The sequence below is a fragment of the Talpa occidentalis genome, unplaced genomic scaffold, assembly GCF_014898055.3.
Source record: "Talpa occidentalis isolate TD23 unplaced genomic scaffold, MPIMG_talOcc4v2.1 talOcc4.14, whole genome shotgun sequence".
NCBI lineage: Eukaryota > Metazoa > Chordata > Mammalia > Eulipotyphla > Talpidae > Talpa > Talpa occidentalis.
The window spans coordinates 71,843,996-71,862,157 of NW_023601433.1; the positions used below are offsets into that span (position 1 = coordinate 71,843,996).

General features: G+C 50.4%; 1 protein-coding gene across 1 annotated transcript; it reads left to right on the forward strand.

Annotated features, from left to right (window-relative positions):
- The first annotated feature begins 3,123 nt into the window (after positions 1 to 3,123).
- On the forward strand, positions 3,124 to 9,779 carry LOC119245290 (beta-crystallin B2). The gene is made up of 5 exons (XM_037511506.2): positions 3,124 to 3,177; positions 4,622 to 4,740; positions 6,760 to 6,892; positions 7,908 to 8,050; positions 9,611 to 9,779. Exons 1-5 carry the CDS (start codon positions 3,124 to 3,126, stop codon positions 9,777 to 9,779), a joined length of 618 nt encoding a protein of 205 aa, XP_037367403.1.
- The last annotated feature ends 8,383 nt before the right edge of the window (positions 9,780 to 18,162 follow it).

Here is an 18,162-nt window from a genome sequence, read left to right on the forward strand (position 1 = left end):
AAGCTCATTTCACAAGGTCAGTTGAGGGCTGGCCAGTATCGACCTGACCTTGGAAGGATTTCTTGTCAGTTGCTTGCCCTTTTGTTCCACTGGATTACCAGGAAGGCTTGACACACCAAGTCACAGGGAGAGCAGCTGGGAAACCACTGCAGAATCCAGGGGAGTCATGATGGTGTGACCCTGTCCCTCCCTCTTCCATGCAGCAGTAATTCTGTCCCCGTACGCTGAGAGGTCTTCTACAGCAGCCCCCATCCCCTTCCCATCGCTGACCATCACTGCTCTGGGCCTCAGTGGCCTCATCTGGCTACAGGGCAACCCCATGGCAGCGCCAGGCATACATGGAAGAGGAAAGGCATGTCCTGTCTGACAGGCTGGCGGCAGCTGGCTTCCTGCAAGCAGGCCAAGAACCAGTTGTTACCCTTTCCTCACCACCACACGATCCTGCATCCTTTCCCTGACTCTGTTCTCTTGTGCCCAGAACTTGTCCCAACCTCTATCCCTCCCCATGACTGGCACAGCTGGCTTGTGGGAGGCCTGTGGGGGCCGCAGGAAGGCATTGAAAAGAACACAGCAATTTTCAGCTACTTTAGACGGCATATTGCAGACAGACCTGCATGGCGGAGAAATCACCTTGAATTATCTTTGTCTTGGTGCATATGGGAGAGTTGGGGCAGGGACAGATGAAAGGCAAGGGTTGACCTCCCCAAGTGGAGATAGCAGCACCCCCAATTCTCCACCCTTTCCTCCCTGCATGATCGCTCCTCCTCCCTCTCCCAGTCAGTGCTCTCGAGCATGTTTCAGAAATCAGCGTTCACTGAATGCCACACCCAGAGCTAAGGCCTTTTCATGCATCACCTTGCTGAACCCTGGGAATGACCTCGGTGGGTAGACATGATCATTAGTCCTATTGAACAGATGGGGAAGCTGAGCCTGGGGTAGGTGGCATCACCTTCCCAGGGCTGCGCCAATTTGAAGCCATAGAGTTGGGGTTTGCACCCTGCATGTTCACAGCAGGACAGCTGACACTGCCCTTCAGGGCCAGGAAACATCGCAGAGAAGAAAATAGCAGCAGCGGCCCCTATTATAAGGATCACACAAACAGCCACCACTCTACAGCCCCTACTGTGCATCCAGCACACACTGGGTGCTTTATAGAATTGTGTCTCATCCATCAGGTGATGAGGATCCTCCTTTGCAGAGACAGAAGGCCAGAATGAGGCCCAGAATGTTGAAGTAAATTGCTCCAAGTACCACAGCTTTAGGGTGGGGCCAGGACTTCCCAAACCTCACTTTTTCCCTTGCACCCCTCATGGGGCGTGGTGGGGGGATCAAACATCCTCTCTCCAACCTGGATTCCAAGGCCCAGCACTGCTTCCTTTCCCGTACATGATCCTGGACTCAGTCAAGACACAGACTCTCTGCAGGGAAGATGTACCCCCTGGAGGAATTCAAGTAAAGACCAGTGTTTGTAGGCAGTAGGGCAGGGAGTAGGAAAGCAAAAGGTTTCCCTGAACCGAGGGGCTTAGGGCCCTCAGAACATCCCGAAAGAACAGAAGGTGCTGGAACAACCTGGCACCTTCATGATGAAGTCCACTCTCCCTGGGGCTGCCCCATCAGGCCCCTGCCCACCTAGCTCGGACCCTGCCTGTTGGGGCCACACGAGCTCCCTTAAGCTGCTCATTGCACATGGACACTTTCTGCTTGGCACGCTCTTCCCAGCCCACTTCCCAGGTTCATTTCTTCCCACCCCCCAGGACTCTGGCTTTTCCTGGGAGCTTTCCTGGATGATCCAGGCTGGGCCATGTCCTCTGCCTAATGCCTAATAAATAATCATTGAATGGCTGTCTGTCTGGATGTCGGCCCTGCCACATCACCCTCTGGGGCCGCTGAGATTTGCCTCAGTGTGCCTGCCCTCAGGGCTTGACTGTCCCCACCAGTGAACCTGACATGCCCCCGGTCTTGGCTGCTGGACAACTGATGCATGCAAAGTGGGCATCTCTTTGCCCAGCTGCTCCCACAACCCCCCCACCCCCAGTGTGGCTGAATCTGAAAGCTAATGGCATTACCGTGTGGAGACAGGATGTCTGTGGACATTTGCTGACCAGGACTTTAGGGCAGGCTTAACCCAGCATTGTTACTCTGCTTTCCCAGGGAGGCGTGGTCCCGCATCTGGCACCGGCACCCCCCGGGAAGGTATAAATGCTTCCCCCATGGGTCAGGCTTCACAGGCACACTTGGGACCACTGTCTCTGGTAAGAATGCCTCTTGCTTGCTTTGCCTTTTTGTTCATCCTCTTCTCTGACGAAGTGTGGGCGACCTGGGTTCAAATCCAGGTGCTACCGCTTTCTCACAAGGTGACCTTGGGCAAAGACTTCAACCCTCTAAGCCTCAGTTTTCTTTTCTGTGAAGTAGGGAGGCAGGTCCTAAGACCTCCTGTGTTGTGGGAGGTGACTTGAAGGTAAGATAGGTGAATGAGGCAGCCTGGTTCCTGGCACTCGGGCAATGTTCTTTATTAATATTAAACAGTATCAGTTTTCTCATTTTGCAGGCAACTGAGGAGGATAATCTAACTTTGAGGGTTTTGCAAGTGGAAGGACTCAAACCAGGGAAGGTACAGCATTATTTCTAGGGTACTCCATATAGGGGCTCTCTCTGCATGGACAAATATGCCCGAAGGGGCACCATGCGCCCAGGTTGGGGAGCACTGGGGTGCCTGGGAAGTAGCCCTGACTTTCTGAGAGCTTCCAGCAACAGCGGCTGGAGCTTGGTGGAGACGAGCCGCACGACGCCATCCCCCTGCGTCCACCGAGCACTGAGTGTTCTGGGACCACTGCCAAGGCACGGTCTCCGCTTTGTGTGATTGAAGCGTCACCGCTGCTCATAGATGTTGCTCTGCACCATTACTGTCTCCATTTTTCAGAATGGGAAGTTGAGGCCGAGAAAGCATGGCCTGCCCTGACCTCAGCGCTGGTGAGCGGCGCGGCCAGCATCTGGGCTGAAGCGAGGGCACTTCCTCTCTTTCAGCGGGAGAAGGCCCGTGACCAGGACCACAAGGGCCCCGCGAGGTCCTCACGGCTGCTCCCCCCTTGTATTCCAGGTCGTTCCTGCACGGGACAGTCCACCATGGCCTCAGACCACCAAACCCCAGCAGGCAAACAATACCCCCTCAACCCCAAGGTGGGTACCATGAAGGTAGGGGGGCAAGTAGAGCCCCTCCTCGAGACTCCGTCTCCCTTCTGAAGCGTGGACTTGGTATCTTCCTTCCCAGGCTCCCACCTCTGTCCCTGAAAGTTCAGGCCGGGGCATTAATAAGCTAGCCCTTAATCTCCATATTCTTGATTCTTCTCAGTAAGTAACACTGGAAAACAAACATGAGCCCCCGTTTTATAGAAGGGGGGGCCGATGCTGCATGAGCTGGATGCCAGAGAGGCAGCATCAGGGCCCATTCTGCTGACACATCTGTGGTCCCATCAGTGAGCACAAAGGCTGAGCTGAGCCCCTGGAATGTGTCTCTGAGGCCAGCGGGCTCCCTTCTCGGCCTTTGTCTGAGCTAATCCCTGGCCCAGGAGACAGGAGCATGTTCACCCACCAGCTCTCACCACGCAGATGCGGACTGCCCTCCAGTGGGGGACTGCCCTGAGGGGGGCTGCCCTCTAGGGGCCACTGTCCTGAGCCCACTCTTCATCCAGTGGCAGCTCCCTGCACAAATGTAACTGGAAGATCTCTGTCCCCCAATTTTCCCTGGAAGCATGAAAGGGGGGAATAGCCTCCCCAATAGCACTTGGGGGCCCCTTTCCATCACAAGCCTCAGTTTTTAATGACAGGGATCCTGCCAGTCCCTTTCCTGGGGCTGATGAGAGGGCCAGGTGGGGCGAGGGGAGTTAAGTCCCCTTAAGAAGTTTCCCAGGGGGGGTCAGAAGGAGACCTGCAGAGCCCGTGGGGCCTAAAGAAAGGGCAGAGGCATGTGCCCTTAGGGTTGAAAGGGAGTGGGGGAGGGGATGTACTGGGCAGCTCTGTGGAGCAGAGGAGGCCCCAGCAGCATGGTCTGGCCTCTTGTACCACGGGCCACAGCCCAGGGGCACCAGCTCACCTGGGAGCTCACTCTAATGAGTGCTAATGCAGACCCGGGTCTCTGTCTCACACCTGCTGCCACAGGAACTGTGTTTTCCCAAGCTCCTGGGTGCTTTGTGTACTTGTTAGAGTTTGCAAATTACTGCTTTGGTGGAAACAGCATCACACAAGCTTGGGCCCTGATTTCAGCTCCAATACTTACCCACTTGGGATCTGTACTTAGGCCTTGATTAATAGAATCAATGCCTCCCCCCACAGGAATACTGTGTGCTAACTGCTATGCTTTCCTGAATGCTTCTAACAACCCCATGAGGTAGGTCTCTATTTCCCATTTTAAAGATGAGGAAACTGAGGCAGAAGGAAATGAATCCTGGTTCTAGGTCTCACAACTGGTAACTGGCAGAGCCAGGACTCTCTGGCTGAATGTTTGGTTTATGCCTCCAGAGGATGGAGCCCTTCACTAGCCTGCAAAATCCTCTGAGTCCCTGTACCCTGCTCCCTGCTCCCCCTCCTCCCGATCGCCACATGGTTGACTCTCCTCCTGCTGCAGATCATCATCTTTGAGCAGGAGAACTTCCAAGGCCACTCACAGGAGCTCAGCGGGCCCTGCCCCAACCTGAAGGAGAGCGGCATGGAAAAGGCAGGCTCCGTCCTGGTGCAGGCTGGCCCGTACGTACCTGGGGGCCTTGGCTGGTCTGGGGTTGTGGAGCTGGAGGGACCTGCCCTCACTTGCTCCTTGACGATGTGATCAAGGAAAAGGATTTGGTGTCTGGCAGCCTATGGCGAGAATTTGTGTTTTGGAGTCGGGGAGAACTGGGTTCAAATCCCACTTCTGGGCTATATGATGGAGGATCAGGAACTTTCCCCTCTGAGTCTGTTTGCTCCTCTGTAGGATGAGGATAGCCACATCCTCCTGGGGAGGGCTGCTGGGGGAGACTGATGTCGACACCCTGACACTGAGGGCAGCCACTTCCACCAGGGAGGAGGTGGACACGCCACTTTCAAGGGCTTCTTAGAACTGCTGTCCCTGCCTCTAGGAGATTGTCCCTGTCCCGGGATGTCGAAAGCTGGCTGTCCCAGCTCTGCATCTGCTCATCCCTCCCCAAATCCAGATCTTACTGGGTCTTAGAATATTGGCTGGCACATTTGGGGGCTTGGGCCTCTGAGCAAAGGGGCCGCTCCTGTGGTTCCCTGACCACTCGGTCTCTGTAAGAGCCTCAGGGATCAGGGGTGACCACTGGTGATCCCACCCACAGGTGAGTGAGTCAACAGGTCAGCAAATCTGGTGTAGCTGGGGCTCCTGGGTGACCCGCACCACCCTTCCAGATTCTTGGGGGTCATGACAGAGTCCAGTGACTTTCTGGGGTCCGTCTGCTGATGTGGAAGGCACAGCCGGGGAGCCCGCCTGTCTCCCGTATCCCCCCATGCTCAGGGTACCTTCTCTTCCAACACCACACCTGATTCTCAGCTGACTTAAAATTTTTGGACAGAAGAAATCTCAAAAATGTATTCACGTGACTCTGTTGCCTTTTAAAATTGTAACTTTTGATTTTTTTATTAATTGTTATTTATTGTTAAAAATAAGATGGCTGAAGGCAAAATATCCTATGACTAATCTTACTACTGGGAAGCCGGTTCTGGGAAGACTTTGCTATAAATCTAGACGTGGCTTTGTATGTATGTATTTATGATCTGATTTGGATTAAATCTATTTGATCCAAATAGATCATGTCATATGTGCTGTTTTATAATTCATTCTGAAAACTTTACAAGATATTGGGAATTCTCCCCATGTTATTAACTCGTATTTTATGTAAATGCTATTCAAAGAATTTTTTTGAGGTAAATCTGTGTGAGGATCATAGAAGTATGGGGGCTGTTTTGAAATGCAGCTTCCTGGTCCTCATCCCAACTCCATGAAAGCACATTGTGGAGTTGGAGCCCAGGAAGCTGCATTTCACAAATTCACCTGATGATATTTCTGCCCCTGTCTAAGTTTCAGAACCCATGTTTTACCTCATTATTTTTCCTGGCTTTGTAACATTTCCTTATGAGATATACCACAATTTCCTCAACCAGGCCCATTAGCTCTTGACACCTGCTTGAAGCAAAGTTGCTGGATCAAGAGCAAAACCCTCTCCAAAAGCAACAAAAAACATAGTTCCCTTCCAGCAGAATCTAGATTACCATCCTGATAACTGCATGGCCCCAGGATGACATACTTGTCCCTGCAGTGAAAAACCCCAGGAGGGGCTTTTTGAAGTTTGTGCCCATTTATCCCCCATCCCCTCTTTCCCCTTTTGTCTGTTAGCTGTGCCCAGTGGATGGTAACCTTTGACATCTGCCACTGTGGGCAATCAGGGCTGTTTGTCTTTCGTCAGCTGGCTGTTCATGTACCAGCATCGCTGGCCCTGCCCAAGAGCTGTATATATCTGGATTTGTTGCTAGGCAGTATTTTGGGCTTCCTGATTTCTTGATAGAGTTCCAGATGTCTGAAGTCAGCATAGCACTGGGTTCTGGATAATACAGGTGATTATGTTCTTGAGTTTGCTGTGCTTGGATTTAATGGGGTTACTTATTATTCCTTGATGAGCTGGACAAGTATAGTTTTGGGGTCTGAGAAGTAGTGAGGATCTCCCCAAAGGGAGTTTGGAGTGGGTCTGACCTGCCTCTCTGTCTCCATTGCAGCTGGGTGGGCTATGAACAAGCCAACTGCAAGGGTGAGCAGTTTGTGTTTGAGAAGGGTGAGTACCCCTGCTGGGACTCATGGGCCAGCAGTTGGAGGATGGACTCCCTGAGCTCCCTGAAGCCTATCAAAGTGGTGAGCTACTGAGACCTCCAAACTTCTCACTCTCTTTGCCACCTTACAGTCAGAGGTCTAGGGACCAGGAGGGGGACTTCATTTCTGCCTCTGTGCACCTTCTGATTGGTGGGAGGCTTCCTTGTGTGACGGCTCTGAGCTTCAGTTTCCTTCGCTGTCAAAGGGGGATATTAGTAGCTACTGTGCTGAGATTCCAACAAAATGTAATCTGAGAGTTGCCACCATGATAGCCTAGGGGATCCAGTCACAAGATTTCCAAATGCCCCAGGGCCCTGTTCTCTGTGGATTGAGCTTTCCAGGGTAGTACAACTCCCTTCACAGAGCAATTGCTTAAAAACCACTTTCGTTATATTAAAAGAAATTCTGAACTTGAGTCTGGAGGAGAAGGCAGTTTGGTTCTTGTTCTCAACTCATGCTGCTCTGATCCTAGTTCTTACTAGCATTGAACTCTCCAGGAGAACAAAGAGCCCAGCAAAGCTCAGTTGCAATAACAATTGGCTGGGCATTCCATCAACCTGAGTTCCTGTGTTGGCTCTGGCACGTCCAGTTGTGTGACCATGGTCAACTCACTCTCCCTCACCAAATCTTCTCACCAGCCAAATGGCATGAGAGTAGTTTGAAGGAGTAAAGGAACTAAGAGAAAATGCTGTAGGAATAAAGGTTGGGAAGAGAAGTGGAGATGAAGCCAAAACATCTCAAGTGCCACTAGAAGCACCACAAATCTCTGTGTGTGTGTGTGTGTGTGTGCATGCGTGTGTGTGTGCATGCATGTATGTTGCCACTTAAAAAAGAATGAGGCTTTGGAAGGCAAAATGACATCGCAGAATTGAATATCCCCAACAGTGTAGAGCCTGTTACATGAAATAGCCCAGCAGGAGGTCAACAGATGACTGCTGCTGGAGGCCCCTTGCCCTGGTGAGAGGGTCGGGCAGGGGAAGATGGGGCATGTGATCCCAACTCCGCTCGCCCTCAGTCCTCTCACTCACACCTACTTTCTTCCACTTCCTGTCAACAGGACAGCCAAGAGCACAAGATCACCCTCTATGAAAACCCCAACTTCACGGGGAAGAAGATGGAGATCATAGATGATGACGTGCCCAGCTTCCATGCCCGTGGCTTCCAGGAGAAGGTGTCCTCCTTGCGGGTGCAGAGCGGCACGTGAGTCAGGCCCAATCCTGGCTCTCCTGCCTCCAGCCCCTGGGTGCCAAGCCCCACTGGCTCTGCGCCCTGGCGATGTGTGCTCTCCGCCTCCATGTTCCCCTGGGGAAGTAGGCCCAGGATCACCAGCCCATCGGTGCCTTTCGGGCTCTAACGCTCCACCCAGCCCCTTGGGCAATCCCCTCCCATTGGCAGAGCAAGAACATGGCCTTAACCTCATCCCCAAAGGTCAGGATGGAAAATGTTAGTGGGACTAAGGGGAGGCAGAACGGGGGTGGCAGAGGGCCAGTGTGAGCTAGGCCATCTTAACAGAGCTGGGACAGTGCCCCCACACTGCCCTTCTACTGCACGAGTTCCTGAGTTCGGAATCAGGTGGTGTCCGTTCCCACCGGATTAGCTTCTCTGGCCAGAAACCCTGGCCATCAGCTGTGGGGACTTTCTCATTGTATGAGATTGGGGGTCCACAGACATGCTTTGGCAGTGGGATGCTGGAGCCAACACTCAAACTTTCAAATTTTGTTGAGTTGGCTGTTTAATTTGGTATCTTGAAGTCAATCATAGTGGGAGTATTTACACCACAGAAATTAAAAAATGCTACAAATTGGTACCATTTTCCCCATACATACATGTATATCTATGTATGTATGTATATATGGCTTTGGGGCAGGGGTGTGGGGTGTCAAGCTTTTAAAATAATTTGCAAAGCGTTCATGTGTTCGCTTCTTCCTTCATTCACTCTTGTATTCATTCACCAATTCAATTTGGCAAGTGCCAAGCCCTGTGTTAGGTGCTGTCTGCCTTGTGTAGTGAACAGTCTAGATGGGTCTAGTCAAATGTCAACAGTCTGAGTCCACATAAATCTAGACTGTACTTCCCTGAGGAAGGGCTTCTTGAGCTGAGACCCAAGACAGAGTAGCACCTGCAGGAGTGTTGAGGGAAGGAGCCGCCCCTCCAACACAGAAAATAGCACATGCAAAGGCCCTGCAATCTCAAGAGCCTGGTGAGTCTGAGAAAATCACAGAGGCCAGAGGGGCCAGAGCACAGAAATGTGGGGTGTGAGACTGAGAATTGGGGCTGGAGGTCCTTGTAGAGCAGGACTGTGTGGCACTTTGGGGTGAGAGGACTCTGTTAAGATGGCCTAGCTTTCATCATACATGCAGAAGACCTAGTGACACCCTAAATGTTGATGGCTTCAAACGGTGAAGGAATTACAGAGGATCCTGGTGCTTTTTTGCTCATTCTATTTGGCCTTGCAGTCAGACTTGGAGTTGGGGTTCCAGTGGACAGAGGTGGAGGAGACCTGTCTCTTACTCTAAGCTTAAGCGAGCCTGACATCACCTCTTCGTTTTCCCCCAGTATCTGGCCTTCAGTCAAAAGCTTCAGGAGGTAGTGAGCTCCCCATCAAGATGAGGAATAAAGTAGCTGCTGGGTGACTGCTCAACACCCAGAAAATGTGAACTGATTGGGAAGCTTTGCCCTAAAATAATGGATTAAAGGTTCTCTCTCTGTGTTTCACCTGGTCTCTCCGCGTACCCCGCCGTCCTACCTCTGACTCCTCAGGTGGGTCGGCTACCAGTATCCTGGCTACCATGGGCTGCAGTACCTGCTGGAGAAGGGAGACTACAAGGACAGCACTGACTTTGGGGCCCCCACCCCCCAGGTGCAGTCCGTGCGACGCATCCGGGACATGCAGCGGCACCAACGAGGCACCTTCCACCCCTGCAACTAGACCCCCAGGACCACCCACTCCCCACGCCCCAGAAAGTGAATAAAGTGTGACTTGCAGCTTGTCTGCTGGTGGTGTCTTTTACCCCTGGTGGGAGCTGGGTGCTGCTTGCAGGAGAGAGCCAGGCACCGCTGAGGGTGGGGCGCGGAGCCTGCACTTGTCTTAAAGCCCCGCGGGTATTTAGCTGTGTGCCTTGGGCAGGTCATTCAGTCTGTCTGAGCCAGTGTTTCTTGGCCTGTCTGAGCCCCTCGGGCCCGTGAGTGGCTGGCTTGGTGGACCTCCTGGCTCCTCTTACCTGCTGGCATGGGAGTCACTCCCAAATGCACCGTGCAGTTATGCCTGGGGCTCGGAAGTCTTTACTTCTGTGTATCTCTGCCTATTGGCCTATGTCTCTGTCTCTCACTCTGCCTCTCCCCTTTTCTGTTTTTTTGTTTGTTTGTTTGTTTCTCTCCTTTCCCTCTATCTCTCCTCTTGATCTTCCCTCCTCCCTCCTCTGTGTGTGTGGGGGGGCTCCCCTACTCTCCTCTCTGGGTGAACAGCTCTATCTTTTTAAAAAAATTTATTTATTTATGCATACAAGAACTGGGGTACAGGCCAGAGGTGCGGGGGGCCGGGGGTTAGAGGATTCACCAGAGACAGAGTGGGGAGCAGAACAGGCAGACTGACTGAAATACACTGCTGAGGGGAGCAGCGGGCGAGACAGGAGAGGTCTGCAGTGCCATGTGGGTTGCTCCCTGGCCGGCCGGGGATCGAACTCTTGCTGCAGAGGCTGCGCATATGGTGCGGTGCTTACCCCCTTGCGCCACCAGGGAGGCCCAATAGCTCCTTCTCTGCTCCTCCGGGGCTGCGCTCCCCGCTCCTTCCCGCCCTCGGGGGCCACCTCCCACTCCAGCCACCAGGGGTCAGCAAAGCGCCACCCTGAGGACCTCCAGCGCTGATTGGAGCCGAGCTCTGTCAGTCAAAGCGGAACCAGGGTTGGGCGGGGCCTCGGCGCCTGCACCCCGCAGCGGGGAACCCCAAGCTCCGGGAGTGGGCGCGGAGCGCAGACCTAGGGAGCTGGGGTTGCTGTGTTTCTGCAGCTCCTCTGCCCACAGCTTGCTAGGAGTGGGAACGACCAGTAAGCCCAGCAGCGATTCTTGGCGTGAGGAAGGTGCTCCAAGGCGCCACTTCGCTGTCTCCCTGTCCCTGGAAGTAACTAGCAAAGCCTCCTCCTGCCCCTCAGCCCGTGGAGGACACTCTGTGCCTTGGTTTCCCCTGAAATGGAGAAAGTGCTGATGCTGGCTCACGGGCTTGCAGTGAGGAATCCATAGATGCCAGGTCTTAGGTCTATTGTCCTGTGCAGGTGCACAGGGGCGCTCAGTCTGTGCACAGAGGTGATACGTGCTAAGGGGAGGCTCTTGGAAGGCGGTTTTAAGTTGGGCTTTGTAGGAGGATAGGAGTTTGCCAGGGGGCAGGAGGACTCCCCCCATCTTCTTCCACCCCCACCCCACAGTTCACTTTGCCCGCACCCTCGCCCTCTGCTTGCTCTGCCCTTTCTGCTCTTCCTCCTGGTTCTCTGACCTCTCCTCTGTCCCAAGCTTCCTCCACTCCACTCCCCACCTCCTCCCTGCCTGCCTCTTTCCTTCCACGCCCCTCCTCACTGTCATGTCTGGGGCTGTGGGAGCGTGTATCACTGGGGGTTCCGAGGGCTGTGATCCCAGGCGCCTTGGTCCCCTGACAGCAGACCCACAAGTGATGATTCCTGGGTGGAGGCGGCACAGATGCAGGACTTTCTGCATCTGTAGTTCTTTCGTAGCTTTCCCCCTGCTTTCTGCTCCAGCTGGAAATGCCCACTGAGCATTTATCATGATGGACGTTCAATGTTTTGATGGATACTTACTTCTTTAATGTTGCTTTCCCCATGGGAACGAAAGCTCACTGAGGCATGGCTCCCCTGCCTTGTTCCATCACCCCCACCTCCTACTGTGTGGTTAGAGTAGGCATGTGGAAGTGATTTCCTGCTGATTTACTCATTCCCTGCCATTTTAAAGATGAGCAAATGAGGCTTAGAGAGGCGGAATTGACTGGCTCAAGGCCACAGATAACAAAGTAGAAATGCTGGAATTTTGGACCCTGGGCCCTACCTGATCCACAGTCATTGGCCTCTCCAGCTGCCCTTGCACCCCATACTCCAGACTTACCTCCAGCCACTCTGGGAACCCTTTCCTGACTGCCCCTGGTCACTGTGCAGCCCCACGCTCCTTCTGGCCTCTTCCTGGTCCTGAGCTGAAGGTCAGGGGATGCCCTTTGAAGCTTCCAGTACTGGCGATGCTTATGGGCAAGGCGTCCTGACCCCGGCTTTAAAAATAGGGAGACTGAAATAGCTGTTTCCATGCCTCCTCCTCACTGGGGCTTTGATGCTGGCTGTTGGGCTAGGCTGCTGGATCCCAGTGTCCCAGAGTCCCGAGCTGCTCCCAACAGGCCCTGTGGGAAATCTGGGCTGGAAGCCAGGCTGGGTCAGAGGCACAGGCCATCAGGGTAGCATCCTGCTAATACCAAACATTTGCTCCCCAGTTCAGAAAGGGACTTGACTGGTGAGAGACTGGAGCCCGAAGGACATCCTGAGTGGGGAAGGGTGTGTGATTTTCCTGGGGTGGTGTCCTGAGTTTCTATCACCTTTCTGACCTCCTGAATTTCTGCTAAATCCACTCACTTCTCACCAGTCCCTCAATCCTGGCCTGTACCTTCTCTTCTTGATGGGGGTCTGTAGGGTAAGTGAAAAGGTATCAGGCTTTTCTCCCCTCCTGCCATCAGGATAGATGATGGGTCCTTGCAGTCCTGAATGCATGCCTGATGGCGGGCACCTGGAATAGGGTGTGGGCAGAGGTAGGTGGGATTCACCTGGGCTAAGACTGGGCTTATAAGGGAAGCATCATGGAGACACCAGCAGAACAGAACTACCAGAAGGAGGAGAACCCGAGAGAAGGCCAGAGAGAACCCGAGAGAAGGCCAGAGAGCTCAGATAGAGTGAAGACTTGCTGGGGGCTGGGAAGCCTGCCAGCTCCCCAGCCCCCAAGCACCCCTGCCTGCCGTGTGCCTGGTAAATCCCAATAAAAGCCTGCAAAAGTCCACTCTTCTCCTTTACCCGGTCTGCTGAATCAGAAAACCTGCTCAGTGGCCTTCCTGCCCTTATAGGGTCCCAAAAGCCTCCTCACAGTTCCTGGCCTGCCCTCTGTCTCCCTAGTGTCCATTCACCATGTGGGCACCTCCTTGAATTGATGACCACCAGCCCCATCCAGGGCATAGCCTTGGGGATCAGGCACAGGAGCAGCGGGGTGCTTCCTTCCCCTTCATAACAGGGTGCCTCAACCAACTGAGCCTCAACAGTCTCATCTGAAAACAGTGTGCAGCAGGAGATGAGGCCTGTGAAGACAAAAGCCCAGGACCAGTGTTCGCTTGCGGTGAACTCCTCACTATTGTCTTTATTTTTTGGTGAGACATCTGATTAAGATGTATTAGGGTAAGTTGTGAGGGAACTTAATGTCTTAAAAAATGTCGGTTGTCATATTTCATGTGTTTTTGAGCTTATAGTCTCTTGAACATTCAGTGCCCCCTGCCTCATCTTGGTGTCCCCTGCATGGTCTAGCCACCTCGGTCCAGAGCATGGAAAGAAACGTTCAACACGTGCTCTAGGATGGGGCCTCTGAATCTTGCTGTCTGGGGGTAGTGCTAGTATTTAGCAGCATCCCTGACATCCACTAGGTGTCAGTAGCACCCCCAAGTTGAGACACAAAAAGTCTTCAAACAGCCAATTATCTCCTGGGGGTAAAGTCTCCCCAAATTGAGAACCACTGCTCTGGGGTGTTGGGGATCCACAAGGGGAGGGGTGGTGTTGGTATGTTCTTAAAGAACATCATAATGGGGTCACACTGGGACTTCAGGCAGGGGTGCAGCAGGAGGAGGACAATTAGGACAAATACCAAGTAGGTGCTTGTCTACACCCCTCCCTGTGACAGTCTCATAAATGGCCAGTGCTGGAGGGGGTCACATCTCTCCTCCCAGACAGAGAAAATGGGGTCTGGAGGGAAGGGCTTTGTTATCAGGCCAGCAAGACTGATATGCAAATGTATATGCATTTAATATGTGCATATGTATTAGCTATAGTGACATATATAAGTACTCTGTTAAAATGGATGTGGAATCACAAATAGGAAAGAAATTTCAGATTTTTTTCTGTGCAGCTCTCTTGGGTACTCATGTGTGCACACGTGCGCACACACGCACAGACGCTCATCCATGTGCAGTTCAGTCTTGCGTCCCTTTTTTAATTGGGGAGAGGAAGTGGAAGGAATTTGAGGTGCACACTGCTGCCTGCAGTCCTTTGGTCTTGAAGCCTGGGTCCGAGAAGAAGAGGTGCACAAAGCAAGAAATGCAGATGGAACAGGCTCCCTTTTACTTAGCCAGATGGACATCTGTGCACTAAATGAGGGGGCAGTGCCACTTTATTCTTTCATTTTATTAAACTGTTTTTTTTTTGGGGGGGGTGTTAATTTGGTTTTGAATGAAAAATGCTGAATTTTATCCTCGGTTTTTACTTGCAAGTTATGAACACAAACAGCCAGGACAGGAGATTATGAAGGGAAATGGCTCCTCTTCCAACCCTTGGTATACTTCTTCATTCTTTTCCCCAGAGCTTGGTGTACCTGGTGATGGGCATGGCTTCAGGCACAAGATGGAGGAGGCTCATGGAGGAGGGAGGGCTTTCCAGAGCATGAGGGCCACCTGTGCACAGTTCTCAAGGTGAAGAACAACTTGAAGGGACATAATGTGTTTCTGCATGTGTGAGCTGTGGCTACGGCAGAAGAGTGGTGAGGTGAAGCTGTCCAGGCAGCGGGGCCCAGGGTGTAGAGGTGAACGCTGACCACAGAAAGGAGTTGGGGCTTGATCCGAGGGCCCTGGGCAGCCAGGGAAGCTTTGGAAGAAGAAAGGCACTGGAGGAAACTCCTGGCTGGTGTGTGGAGTAGGGTGGAGGGGAGCCAAGAAGCTGTTTTCTTCAACTGAGTCCAACAGCCTGAACTAGTGGGGTGGGGTGTGCTAAGGGGTGGGGTGCGTCTACTCCTTGTCAGAGGCCCCTTGGCTCCTCGCAGTCCACTCACAGCGCGGCTCATACTTTTCAAGACACATTTGCTCACTTTTTTTCCCCTTTTTTTTTTTAAACTTAAAATAGCACAAATTTATCTTTTAAAATTTAATTTATTCATTTTAAACTAGTATTTTTTTTACCGAGGTCATGTTGGTTTTCAACATTGTATGTGATTTCAGGGGTACAGACTCGCATCTCTTTAGGTGCATGTTCCCACACCAACCCCACCACCAAAGCACCCATAATCCTCCACCACAGCCCGTTGGTCCCTCACCCCGCTCTGCTCGCTCCCTTTCCCCCCACCCCAGCAAACTTAGTACCACGATCAGATTTCTAGGGAAAGCTTTGGTCTAGTTTTGTCATTTCCTTTTTTTTCTTTATGTTTCACATGTGAGTGAAATCATGTGGAATTTGTCTTTGTCCTCTTGACTTATTTCATTTAGCATAATCCCTTCCAGCTCCATCCATGTTGCAGCAAATGGCATGAGTTTATCTTTTTTGATAACTGTTTTTGCTAAGTAATATTCCACTGTACAAATATACCACAACTTTTTTATCTATTTGTCTACTTTGGGGCCCTTGGGTTGTTTCCATAGCTTAGCTATTGTGAATAGTGCTGCAATAAACATAAGAATGCAAGTTTCCTTTCGAATTAATGTTTTTGTGTCTTTGGGTAGATTTCTAGGAGTGGAATCTGGATCATATGGTAGATGCATTTTTTTGTATTCTGAGGGTCCTCTGCACAGCTTTCCATAGTGGCTGGACCAATGTACATTTCCACCAGCCGTGCAAGAGGGCTCCTTTTTCTCCACATCCTCTCCAGCATTTGTTGTTTCTGGCTTTTTAAATGAATACCGTGTCTTCTTAATCTCCTCATCTGTCACTGGACACCTCAGTTGTCCCCATAACTTGGCTACTGTAAAGAGTGCTGCATGAACATAGGAGGGTATATCCCTTTGAATTAGTGTTTTTACATTGTTTGGGTAGATTCCTAGGAGTGGGATTATTGGTTTATTTTTTATATTTTGAGAAATCTCCATGCTGTTTTCCATAGGGGCTAGAGCAGCCTGCATTCCCACCGACAGCGTGAGGTTCCTTGTTCTCTACACCCTTGCCAACACTTGTGGTTTCTGGTATTTTTGATATGGGACATTTTCACACAGTGATATCTCATTATGGGTTTGATTTTCATTTCCCTCATGAGTGAGGAATATGATATTTTCATGTGCCTATTTGCCATCTGTATATCTTCTTTGGAGAAATGACTATTTAACTCTTCTGTTCAATTTTTGATTGGGTTACTAGTTTTCTTTTTGTTGAGTTCGTTGTAGACCTTGTATGTTAGTTCCTTGTCAGATGTATGATCTGCAAATATCTTGTTTCCCTTTCTGTTAGAGTTGAGTGTCCAAAAACATCTCTGAAGCCAGTGTTATGGTATGTTTATCCTACATTTTTTTCTATATATTTAATCATTTTGGGTCTTGCATACAAGTCTTTAATCCATTTTGAGATAATTTTTATGCATGGCATGAGATAGTAGACTAGTTTTTTTTCTTTTCTTTTCTTTTTTTTTTTTGTCTATGACAGTGCAAATTTCCCAACACAATTTGTTGAAGAGACTTTCTTTTTTCCAAGGATACCCTTGGCTCCTTTGTCATAGATTAACTCTCCATAACAGTATGGGTTTATTTCTGGGATCTGAATTCTATTCCATTCACCCATGTGTCTATTTTTATTACAATAACATTTTTTTTTTGTTTTTTTTTTAAAGATTTATTTTATTTTATTTATTTATTTATTATTTATTTATTTATTTATTCATACATGCACTGGGTACAGTCAGAAGCGCGGGAGGGTGAGAGAATTCACCAGAGCCAGAGCGGGGAGCAGAGCAGGCAGAAGGACCGAAGTGCACTGCTGAGGGGAGCAGCGGGCGGCAGGAGAGGTCTGCGCGCCATGTGGGACCCTTCTCTGGTGGCCGGGAGCAGCCGGGGATCGAACTGGCGCTGCAGAGGCCGCGGGCAGCTTCGCAACCCAGCGCTCAACTGCTGCACCACCGGGGAGGCCCAATAACATTTTGTTTTAATTTCTATAGCATTGTAGTATAGTTTGAAGTCTGGGAGTATGGTACCACCATTCTTTTTTGTCAGTATTGCTTTGGCTATTTGTGGTCTTTTGTGATTCTGTATAAATTTCAGTAATGTTTGCTCTGTTTCTCTGAAGGATGCCACTGAAACTTTGATAAGGATTGCATTAAATCTGTATATTGTGTTGGTAAGATGTTACAGATATGGTGTATCCCCCCTGAAACTATTGCCTTTCTTTCCACTGCTTTAAGGTACCACTTGTGTGTTTGTTTATTATTTGTACTAATATGTGACTATCCATAATTAATATATAATATTGCCTCTAGACTTTCCATAAACATTATACTCTATGCATCATTTAGAAACGTACTGTTTCCTCTCAACATTATGTTTTTTATACTCCTTTGTATTATAGCATATAGTAGATTTAAATCATGCATCTTAATAAGTGCGAAGTGTTTCACTGTATAATGCAAGTGATGAATCCGGTCTGTTATTAATGGACATTTATGCTGCTTCCGGTTGTGAGTTACTATAAACCAGGCTGCCTTGAACACCCCAGGCATTATGGTACCTTTATATAAACTCACTTGAGTCATCCTATAACTGTGCTGAGAGCAAGAACTCTGCAACTGGGCTGACTGGCCTCAAAACCCAGCTCTATGATTCTGGGCTGGGTAACTGAACAAATTGTCTTAAGGCACCCCAGTTTTCTCTGTCATAAAAATAGAGATAATAGCAACCCTACCTTGTAGGGTTGTTGTGAGGATTAATAAGTGAATGCGGGTGAAGAACTTAGAACAGTGTCACACTATGCAAGCATTTGATGTAATTATGCTGTTATAAGTTGAGTCTAGGAGAAAGTATAAATAGATTTATGTAAAGGCCTTCACTCCCAGTCTGTGTGACTTTGGATAAGTCACTGAACTTCTCTGAGTCTCACCTTCCTCATTTGCACAACAGGGCAATGGAATGATTACAGGGGATGATCAGCAAAGATTTCATTTTTCTTTTTTTCATTTCCTCATCCTTGTGAGGTTGTTCAGGCAGGCCCATTGTTATCTCGTCTTCTTTTGGATGGATAAGGGGACTGAGGCTCAGAGAAATAAAGAGACTTTCTGCAAATCACACAGCATGTCAGAGTAAATGGACTCTCCGAGCAATTCCTGGGTGGGTT

Coding starts and splice junctions, on each gene's coding strand:
- LOC119245290 (XM_037511506.2), top strand. CDS start 3,124: ATGGCCTCAGACCACCAAACCCCAGCAGGCAAACAATACCCCCTCAAC. Junction 3,178..4,621: donor AATACCCCCTCAACCCCAAG/GTGGGTACCATG, acceptor CTCCTGCTGCAG/ATCATCATCTTTGAGCAGGA. Junction 8,051..9,610: donor TTGCGGGTGCAGAGCGGCAC/GTGAGTCAGGCC, acceptor CTGACTCCTCAG/GTGGGTCGGCTACCAGTATC.